Raw genomic sequence first — 11,603 nt, 5'->3', positions numbered from 1 at the left:
CCTTTCGCATTCTTCATTGATTTTGAAGTTATTATGGTACCCTACAGGACTTATTTGTCTACAAAACTTTGGGAAATCATCACATTTTGACAATTATGTCTCAGATGTTGGCCTTTTTGATATTGTCAACTAGAATTACAATCGCAATGACAAACGAATAGTGCGACAAAAAACAACTTCATTCTCCATTTGCTCAACTTTTTTTACTGATTTATTTATTTAAAATGGAAAACGGTAAAAACATAGATAAGTAGTACCTATTATTTGTCATTCTATATTGCGAGGTTACAGAATATGGGATAGCATAAGCGTATTCGGTTCGAGTTTTAATTATTGTTCTAAACGGCTGACCCGACGGCAGTGTATTAAGAATGGCTAACTTCTAGACAGTTATCACCTGAAATTTTTCTACTTGCCAGTCGAATTTAGAGATAAGGTTATGTAAAGTGTCGGGTGGGAAAGGTTTCGGGAGGGCGTAAATAATTGTTGCAGCACACCTTTAGTTAATCAAATTCCTCATACGGTGCGAGCAAGGTTACCATTTAGACATTGACTCCCCCCCCCCCCACGGTGTAAGTCTGGGCTAAAGTTCGAGTTTGGATTGGGATAATATTGTATGATGGGTCTTGGTCTAACTGCTCTAGAAGAAACCCTGCCCTAACAGCTGTCGGTTCGTATTGTTTGTTCCATTTTTCCATGCCATGATTGGGAGTAGTAACACTGCGAAATAGTTAACACGGGATTATGTTTGAGATAATATTTCACGTTTCCATGTCAACATGCATGTACTGGTAGGGCTATGTCCGGATCAAAAGAGATAATGCATATAACATTTTTTTTTAAAAATTGGCAGTTAAGGTGTTAGCAAGTGTGTACGCATCATATTTGCCAATCTTTACATTTGTTCTATTCCTCCTCTCCTCCCTAGCCCCATGAAGATTGTTTCCTTTAATTTATCATTTACCCTCTGATATTTAGAAGGAACTTTTTCAAAACTATAAACTGTACAAAGAAATCTTTCTAATTTACATTGTGTAAAGTCCAGCAAAGTAAAAGCCTATAATAAAACTTGCAAAACGACAGTTAATTTTCTTCTGATATCAAAATACCATGCTTATATTAATTTTGATATGGTACATAGTGACAACAACAGCATTTTTCGCGTTGTGAATGTGATAGTGTAAGATAATAGTGTATGATTGAAGACCTCGGACACTGTCGCGATTCAAGCATCTAAACTGCTATGTTTACTCGTTTGAAAAATATAAAAATAGTCCTACCCGCTACCTATAACATCGCTTGTGATTGACAACTTTTCTGCGTTAAGATACCTTCCTCTGGCACTAATAATGGACAAAAGCGTAATATACAAACTCTTATATAAGGCTTATTTGTATTTTTGATAAATGAAAGCATTCATGTATCTCTTTGATTAATTTAAATTCTTGAACTGGTAAATGGAAGGCAATGTACTCCAGCTCAATCAACTCTTCCTGAAAACTTGAATCCCAAATGTACATTTTCATAAGATTTGCACTTTATTAGACTTCATATTATTTTGACGAAGATAAAAAAGATCACATGAGAATGATTCCCCGAGTGTTGGGCAGCTTCACTGACATTCCACCTCCGAATAGAAACAAACCAGCAACGATCAGTATCGGTATGGCTTTGCTGACACTGAGAAAGCGACCAAAGGCTACGTTGCCCAGAACAGCCCCTACTCTTGCCAATGCTGTCAAGAAGCCAAATGCGGATGTTCTGAAACGAGAAAGTGACATGCGTGTTACAAATTAGCGATTAGAGTGTTTTTAATGATTATTAGTCATTGACATATCGTCTTGGGAAAAAAAGATAAGCTGTTGAAGACTTAACTTATGAACAGATAGCAAATAACCACTCTTGAATTCATGTGTACTTCGGTAAAATTACATTACTTTAATTTTTAAATGCCCGGGTAAAATGTATGAAAAGATTCATTTGCTTTCCTGGCGTACATCTTCAAGTAAAGAACACATTCCTATCAAGCACACTTCCTTACAAATAATACTCATCTGTTTATGTAACAGTATACAGGCTATTCTAAGGATACATCTCTCTCTCTCTCTCTCTCTCTCTCTCTCTCTCTCTCTCTCTCTCTCTCTCTCTCTCTCTATATATATATATATATATATATATATATATATATATATATATATATGTGTGTGTGTGTGTGTGTGTGTGTGTGTGTGTGTGTGTGTGTGTGTGTGTGTGTGTATATATAGAGAGAGAGAGAGAGAGAGAGAGAGAGAGAGAGAGAGAGAGAGAGAGAGAGAGAGAGAGAGAGAGAGAGAGAGAGAGAGAGAGAGAGAGAGATGTATCCTTAGAATAGCCTGTATGCTGTTACATATAATATGGGAAGCGTGGATGGTCTCATCAACAAGACACAACATTACTGCTTTCACGTTGACTAGCTTTCCCTCGGTTTACAAGGCATCGAAGAGAAGCGTGAAGAGTGTTTTCTTATATATATATATATATATATAGAGAGAGAGAGAGAGAGAGAGAGAGAGAGAGAGAGAGAGAGAGAGAGAGAGAGAGAAGAGAGAGAGAGAGAGAGATATATATATATATATGTGATATATATGTGATATATATGTGATATATATCACTCCTCTCCTTGGAAGTGAATATTCATAACTGTAGCAACATATTGTTATGCAACATCTGTCAATCGCAACCAACATAGGACGGTCATTCCACCATCTGCGTCCTCAGCGATGTGTAGCCCATGTAGATGTATATTCACACCAGCCTAATCTCCTGACAAGTGAGTCAGACGGCTCATGAAACAATGTTGTAAAGATGAAATTGTAAAATATCAATTCTCCAGCAACCGACTTACCTTTTGTCAGTAGGGTAAAAGACCACGGACATTACATCTAATGAGTTCCACTCTGCTTGACCAAACAATTGAACTATTCCCAGCATCACCACTGCTGATACCTCATCGTCGACCAACCAAATGAAGAACACGCTGATTGAACTCATTATCATTGAAGCAACTGAAGGAAAAAATTCAGTTGTTTGGAATCAGTAGTATCGATCATACCAATTACAAAACTAACTGTCTTTGACGTCAGTGATGCCGTGAGAGTTTGACAAGAATTGATTGCTGTTTCATGATATCACTGGAAGGGTTCGCCATTTCTTCAAATATATGAACTGCTTTCCAGCGGGGTAAAAATAATCCCCGTCGATTCCTCTCCTTCGTCGTAATTATACGTTATAATGAAGATATTAACTTATAAGCTTGCGTGTCTCTTGTGGGCAAAACTGTCGTCATTGAAATCAATTAAGGCTTACATATCCCTCGGTGTACTACTCAAAAATGCGTACTTCAATCCAAGAACAAACTTTTTGATATAGAGTGAAACATTGTTTATGATTAACGAATTGGTGAAAGTGACTTCAAAATTCCTATATCGCCATTTTCAGTTGTCAGAAAATGTTATGCTTTTTTTCCTGGTTTATGTCATTGTAGAGTAAAAATGATTCACATTTAGGATTTGTGCCAATGTGCCTATCAACGTCTTGACCTAATACATATGATGCCATGCTATCAGCATACAACGTTTGATTGCCTGGTGGTTCAGTACTTGTTGAAGTATAAAACCTAAACGAGAACTTCTGTTGATACTGCAAATTATTTTCTAAATCACAAGTTACTAATACCATATACTTTGCATAATTAGTATTTTCCCCATTTTTTTTCATTTGGATGAGGCCTCTGTGGAGAAAATATAAAAATTTCCCCCGCATTCATCAACTCTGCAAATTAACATTTACGATGATACTAAAACTAAAACTGTTGAGATAGTTAAGTATTAAATGCTTGTCGTGCATAGACCTTACCGAATATTATCTTCGCCCCAAGTCTCTCCATAAGAAGCGCAGAAACGATGACACCCGGTATCCCGCCAAGAGTTGCCACTAAAATTTCTCTGTATACGACAGACGGATTGTATGCAAAGCTGAAATCAAGCTGGCAACCCTGCACAGTATCAGTAAACTGAGTCAAATGGTCGAAACTAGAATCGATAAACTTGTTGCTGTACAGGTTAGTGTGGTTGAATGTTGTATTGTAAAAATCACAGTCGAAAAAGTATGTGCCGGAAGCGAGCGTATCTTTGAACAGGACATTGACGAATTCGGTTCTGTTAAAGTTGACATTCCGCAAGATGGCGTCCTCGAAAGTGGCGTTCACAAATGTAATGTTTACGTAGTGCGTGTTCACAAGTTCACCGGTGACGGAAATGTTGGTGATGACGTCGTTACTGATTGTTTCAGTGCGCTGATAATAACGTTCAATTTCAAGTCTTTTGATGTACTCTGGAAACCATAGAGTCAAACCATACACCCTGAAAAAAAATAAGGCACAGATCGGCTCAATAATTTGAGTTGACTGTTATGTATCACATGCGGGCGCTCTCCTCCTCAGGTAACAAGTTTTTTCCTTTTTTTTAATTTCGTCGTATTTCCATTCCATGAAATAAAAATTGCCTATATAACGTTTATGTAATATATGATATTACGAAAATGTGTTTAACATTACCAAACATTGTATCACGGTCCCTCTATCACGGACCGTGATTGTATTAAAGTTATGCATTACAGACTTGTGCAAACAATAGTTTACCATTACAATTGTCTGTGCATGCGCACACCAACAATTCTAATGGTCTATATTCCAACATACATACATACATACATACATACATACATACATACATACATACATACATACATACTTACTAACTTACTCACTCGCTTGCTTACTTACATAAGTAAGTACGTAAGTACAAGTACATACATGCCTGAATACCGAAGGTTTTCCGACTACTTTCTTACACCGTGCCTGCCTATGCGTTTCTATCATCGATTGTTATCTGACCAATCTGTTTATCGCAAGGTCCCTATCTGCCTGTTTATCTATTTTACCTACATGCATTTACAAAACATACCCACCCAAACGCTGTCGTAAACCAACATATAATCAGACCAGTTGTGATCCATACGAACGGTGCTTGAAATATACACATGAAGGTTTCGAATATCTGTCGGTATGGAGAAAATCAACAAAATCAATCAAACACATTAATCACTACGAAATTCTAGGCGGGGCCTATGAATATAAGATCTTTGATAGATAACAACATGCTGATTCATGTGTGAGGGAAATTTGTTTATACGGAATTGCAAGAATCGAGCTATCTCTAGACTTATCTCCAGTCTTGCAACTATTTTACACGAAATTTGCAAAATCTAAAATCTGTGATTGTCAAACCTCAGAAGGATTAATGATGCTGCTTTTTCCCTTTTGCACATATCAGAATTCCCCCATCGCATTATCTTCAACTGCAATCAGATAAACAGACTTCTAAATGCTCGTAAGTACAAAGTTGTGGCTATGACGTAACAGTGAAGGCTGTGACGTAAAGTATTTCCAAAAAATACAATTCCATGCGCATTCATCTATTTCAGGAAACTTTTTCATCCACTGCTAACATTTGGTCACAAATATTAAAAGGCTTAAATGACAGTGATATGTATCTTTTTTTGGGGAGGGGGGGGGGCTTAAAGCACTCTTTGTGATCGTGGCTTCTCGACTGCAAAAATGAATATATATTTATACACGGTGGGCGTTTTGTTTCCAGTCTCAATAAGTCACATTTACTCAAAAATTCGGGAAGACTTGTGTACATGACAGCGGTGGCTATGACAAAACAGTGAAGGCTGTGACGTAAAGTATTTCCAAACAAAAATACAATTCCAAGCGCATAAATAAAGTGAACGCTGTAATAGTTTGCGAAATGGTAGGCCTACTCACTTATGTTAAAACCAAAACAGAAATATGCAATAATTACCTCGCAAAATTTGTTACAAACATTTTGGAGACAAGTTCCCCGTAGACTTTCTGCTGGCTTGACCTGTGACGAAAACTTGTAAATTTCAGTGCACTGAAAAAGTAATCAAGAACAAACATTGACTCAGTAAAGGTGAGGCAAACGTTTCAGAAGGCTTAACCAATGGACATGCAATGTACTTTTTGTAGAGAGAGACTATTGGTAGGATGTATTGTTTGAAAACCGTTGTTAAAAACCAAATGTTAGCATGCTAACATTTGGTCACAAATATTACAAGGCCGAAATAACAGAGAAATATATCAGTTTTTTAGGGGCTTAAAACACTCTTGCGATCGTGGCTTCTCAACTGCAAAAATGATTATATATATCTAAACGCGGTGGGCGTTTTGTTTCCAGTCTATATAAGTCATATTTATTTTAAAATTATGGGAAATATTGAAACCACAATGAGGAGCCTGTTTTCATTAAAATTCTCTCCATGTCGGGCGATTTAGTGCTGAAGGTCTTCAAGTCAATGATCACTTATTCTGTCATTGTATCTTCAGCATGTTATATATCGTAAACTCTGGTTTGACACCAGAAGATAAAACGAAGCTTTACTTTCTTTTTTAACCGGCAAAAAACATAATTTTCAACTTACATTACGCTTGAAACCTTCTTCTCCTAATCCTTTGTGATTAGCCTTGTAAATGTTTGTGAGAATGTCAACTGCTCTTTGCCATTTACCGATCTACAAAGAATTTAACAGAAATAATTAGTTGTAAAGTAACTATACCTTATTTGAAATATATTACACTTACATTTGTATTCGAAATTCATGACATGTGTATGTACTTTGAATTGAGTGCATACATATATATATATATATATATATATATATATATATATATATATATATATATATTATATATACTATATATATACATACATACATACATACATACATACATACATACATACATACATACATACATACATACATACATACATAGTGTATGTATGTATTGTTGTATCAAGATCTTCACCTATACTCATAATATGTTCATGCTTGACTGTCTTTCCTGTCAGACGTGCTGGCAATGAATAAAAAGACGTAAGTTCTGTTGAGTTTCTTGCCATATTCACAGGGAAACAAAATGCACTGCATGTTGCGGAGAAAATTACATTCATTAAAGTAGACAAGACGTGCTGAATGGTTGGTTGGGCACTGACGTCAGCGATATATCAGTCCGCATCACTGAACGTTGTTCGGATTTAACAAACTTCAACTTACGTGTAACAGATACCTTGGGCTTTCTGGCATGAAGGTCAAAAACACGACGGAAAGAACACATGGGACTGAACAAACCATGACAAATATCCTCCATCTGTGAAACTGTTCCTCTTTAGTCTCTTCTAGAGTGAAATCTGCAAAAGACGCGTTCATTATCAGTTGAGCGATGGGGACTTTAGGGCGCCCTCAAGGCAAAGACCGCCAAATCTTTCGGCAGATTGTAGACATTCTTATGATGGCCATGGTACCAGTAGGTCTGCATTAAACTTTCAATCGAAGAAGTCCATCACAACAAATATATTTGTGTATTTAAAAGGCAGTCTTTAGAGAAACGGGAAGCATGGAATCGTTGCATTTAGTGTTCATTGCCAAGTTCACTTTCATCAAACATCGCGCAAAAACAATCGCAAACAAACTTTGGGTCACAGAATAAGGCACATTCAGCTCCAAACAACGGGGTTTTTAGGGTTGTTGTTGTTCTTGTTCGAAACATGCACAAAATATGTAAACGTACCAGAGTTGAAAATCAAAGCCGGCAACTGCAAGTCTTTTTTGAGCTGGTAAAACGACATCCTATGGTTGACCTTTTCTAGTTATGGAAGTGATTCGTCAACACGTTTACTGTTTGGCGAGACAAAAAAAGACGGAAGAGCGCTTACTTGTTTCGGGTATGATAGCCAGACCCATCGCCGCAGCAAAGAGATTCCCGAAGAGATAGAATGATTGTAGCCAACTGAGGCGACGCCCACGCCCCTCTTTAGGAACAAGCTCTCCGTAGTAACTGCAGCTTATAGGAATCGAACCGCCAATCCTGTAAGGTATATAAAGTGTGACGTCATAGGACAGCCAACTTCGATGGTATTTTAGTAATTTTAATCACAACAGTAAAACATTTTGCCAGATAAGTTAGTTTATGATGAGAACAACTGAAACCTCTGAGGTAATGTCTTTTGAACGACCAAAAACACAATGAAACATGCAAATTCTCTGAAATCACGATAGATTTTAAAAGAGATAAATAGCTGAGCTGTGATCACGGCGGACGCGTGTTGAACAGAAGGGCCACAAACGCTGTAAACATTTGCCGAGCACGGCGTTTACCTGGCGGCACTGCTTTTATATTCTAGATATGATATGAAATATCAAAAACATAATGTAATTGTAATGTCAATGCACTTATCCATGGGTAAAGTTTGGCTCGCTGGCAGCAATGCCCGTAATTCAGATTACATTGGCCACCTCGCACGTCAGCACGTTTATTTCAGCCTAGTATATACTTTGTGAAATAGTAGGTGTTTTTGAATATACCTTTCCTGACATTTCTCTTCGTAGATGACCTTACGTGCCCATGTACCGGTTAAGTTTAGAGTCTGATAAAATAACTCACCCGATACCCGCTCCGAGTCGACACAGGACAAATATACCAAAAGTCTGCACAAACGATGAACCAAAGGCGAAGGCCGCATTCACAACAAGGCAGCAAATGAGAGTGTTTCGACGGCCCATGACATCTGCCAAATTCCCCCACAAGATGGCGCCTATCAACATTCCGAGGAACACCATACCTCCTGACAAGATGTGAAAAAAACCATGTTGTGATGATTTATTTAAAGGGATACAGTCGTCGAAATTGCGCTCAAAGGTCGTATTGGACCCATACGAACATGTCTGTCATAATCTACATCGTATAATTTAAATGTTGCAGCTATGATGATGCGGTGCACCTAGATATCGTGCACGAAATACATTGTTTGTAAACAAGAAACTGGCACAGGCGCAGTCCCGACGACTGTTTCCCTTTAACTCTTGGGCAATTTATACGGCTTGTTACACTTAGAATATAGGGCATTTATTCTCCAAAAGGCAAGAAAGCGCTGTTAATTTACCAATATCTCAAAGACTGTGGGTGTAGAATATGACTAAAATCACGTTTAACTGTGCCGTGTTGAACGCTAAGGTTTCACAGTCTGTTAGGTCATTAGCCCGTTACTCCTGGTCGAAATTGAAAGTCATATGGTCGGAGCTATTAGTAGATTTCGTCGATCCTTTAGGCAATATAGCTGACCTTAAAAAGAGCAACACTTTCGGCATTGATAGAAATCGAAAATTAAATTCCACAAACAGAAGCCGGGCTTCAATTTTCGATCATCTCTTCGGGAATTGTATGATATGTTAATTAGTTATCACATTGGCTGTTGCTGAAGCAACGTGAAATACTGAGTATTTGAATTTAACTAGAAAGCAAGTATGACATTAAAGGCACTGTTTATTGTCAAAAACGGGACGACGACGGAGATCTACAAGTAACGCATGTAGAGTACTTTGTCAGTAAATGTTGATGTGGAATGACAAAATTCACGGTGCTTCCAGAGGTCAAACGCGACTTTGCATGACTACACTGTACAATTAGGAAAACCACAAAATAGAAGTCGATCAACAATTCACTCACCCAGCCAGCCCTTTTGCATGTCATCAAGGCAGAGATCCTTCTCGGCACTTGGAATGACATATCCCATAGAATACACCTCGACTGCGTCGGCTGCCAAAGCAAGGCCGATGATGGAACTCAGTTTCCACTGAAACCATCCGAACCCCGCCTCGGAGAGCGCCGTTTCGTAGGCGTTGGCGAGATCGACTTCCCGTCGCAGCTTCTCGTCGTTCTTTTCTTCCTGGCGAACGGCGGCATTTTGTATCGGTCGGTTGGTTTGTGGTTTTTCCACTGGCTCTTTTTCCACGGGGCCCTGATAACGCCTCTCGAGTATCAGGTCCGAGAGGTCAACCTCCACTTCGCTGTCATTGTCGCCGGTACTGGTGTAGGTGTAGGGCGATTGATAGCACCCCTTGGTAACAAGGTGCAGATCCTCCGACACCCCACCTTCGGCCATTTTGCTAACTCAACAGGTGAAAAAGGACACGGGAAAGTACACAATTGGACACTCGGTGACGTCTAATACACTGACTTAATCCACCCTTCGATCGATATGATGATCAATACATGTATCTCACCATTGTGTACTAGTTGCCCTTCGTTGTGTGTGTGGTTGGCGGGTGTATTACCCCTATTTGTAACAATCAACCCTATTTGTAACAAATTTAATTTTCAAAAAAACTTTGCCGTATATGTTGAAATATTAATAAAATATGCATATTTGTATGTTTGAGGGCAATTTTCTTTTTTTTTCTTGTCAAAACTCATTTTTCCGAAACTGCTTTTGTTACAAATTGGGTTGATTGTTACAAATAGGGGTGACATATGTCAACCCTATTTGTAACAATCAACCCTATTTGTAACAAAACCTAAATTTCAAAGAAACTTGGCCGTATTTGATGAAATCTTGATGAAATATATATATTAGTATGTTCGCGGGCAATTTTCTTTGTTTTCCTTGTTGAAATCATTTTTCCGAAAATGCTCGTGAGATTAAATTTCGTTGTGCAGGTTCCTAGGGATAGAGCCCTACTCGTAAGATATAATCAAGTCGTGCAGATACATGCCAAAGGTTTGTTTTGGGGCGATTTTCACCATTTTCGGTCAAAAATGTTAAAAATCTTGTTTTTTGACCGAAATCATACTAAACCGTATATGGGGTTAACTTTTGTTACAAATTGGGTTGATTGTTACAAATAGGGTTGACGTGTCAACCCTATTTGTAACAATCAACCCTATTTGTAACAAAATTTAACCAACTTGAAACAATACCTAATTTTCTACAAAACTTGGCCGTATTTGATGAAATCTTGATGACATGTACATACTAGTATGTTTTGGGGCAATATTCTTCGTTTTCCTTGTCGAAACTCATTTTTTCCGAAAATGCCGTTAGATTAACTTACGTTGTGCAGGTTGCCTAGTATAAGAAGCCTACTCGTAAGATATAATCGAGTTGTGCAGATAGGTTTGTTACGGGGCAATTTTCACCAATTTCGGTCAAAAATGTTAAAAATCTTGTTTTCTGACCGAAATCATACTAAACCTATATTGGGTTAACTTTTGTTACAAATTGGGTTGATTGTTACAAATAGGGTTGACGTGTCAACCCTATTTGTAACAATCAACCCTATTTGTAACAAAACCTAAATTTCAAAGAAACTTGGCCGTATTTGATGAAATCTTGATGAAATATACATATTAGTATGTTCGGGGGCAATTTTCTTTGTTTTCCTTGTTGAAACTCATTTTTCCGAAAATGCTCGTGAGATTAAATTTCGTTGTGCAGGTTCCTAGGGATAAGAGCCCTACTCGTAAGATATAATCAAGTCGTGCAAATACATGCCAAAGGTTTGTTTCGGGGCAATTTGCACCATTTTCGGTCAAAAATGTGAAAAATCTTGTTTTCTGACCGAAATCATACTAAACCTATATGGGGTTAACTTTTGTTACAAATTGGGTTGATTGTTACAAATAGGGTTGACGTGTCAACCCT

At 37.9% G+C, this 11,603-nt stretch overlaps 1 protein-coding gene across 1 annotated transcript; it reads right to left on the bottom strand.

The window, feature by feature from the left end:
* Positions 1–1,083: 1,083 nt before the first annotated feature.
* LOC139117316 (synaptic vesicle glycoprotein 2C-like) lies at positions 1,084–10,104 on the bottom strand. The gene is made up of 10 exons (XM_070680326.1): positions 9,629–10,104; positions 8,567–8,747; positions 7,839–7,990; positions 7,180–7,313; positions 6,547–6,636; positions 5,907–5,999; positions 5,008–5,096; positions 3,895–4,400; positions 2,885–3,044; positions 1,084–1,761 (listed from the first exon to the last, which is right to left on the bottom strand). The coding sequence occupies exons 1-10, from the start codon at positions 10,062–10,064 to the stop codon at positions 1,578–1,580; spliced, it is 2,025 nt and encodes a 674-aa protein (XP_070536427.1). The 5' UTR covers positions 10,065–10,104; the 3' UTR covers positions 1,084–1,577.
* Between the last annotated feature and the right edge of the window lie 1,499 nt (positions 10,105–11,603).

Source organism: Ptychodera flava, chromosome 18 (assembly GCF_041260155.1).
Source record: "Ptychodera flava strain L36383 chromosome 18, AS_Pfla_20210202, whole genome shotgun sequence".
In the NCBI taxonomy this organism is placed as follows: Eukaryota; Metazoa; Hemichordata; class Enteropneusta; family Ptychoderidae; genus Ptychodera; species Ptychodera flava.
The sequence above is the reverse complement of the archived record's forward strand: the minus strand, read 5'-3'. Positions and strand labels throughout refer to the sequence as shown.

Coding starts and splice junctions, on each gene's coding strand:
- LOC139117316 (XM_070680326.1), bottom strand. CDS start 10,064: ATGGCCGAAGGTGGGGTGTCGGAGGATCTGCACCTTGTTACCAAGGGG. Junction 7,314..7,838: donor GGCTATCATACCCGAAACAA/GTAAGCGCTCTT, acceptor CGTCTTTTGCAG/ATTTCACTCTAGAAGAGACT. Junction 3,045..3,894: donor TGGGGCGAAGATAATATTCG/GTAAGGTCTATG, acceptor TTTTTCCTTCAG/TTGCTTCAATGATAATGAGT.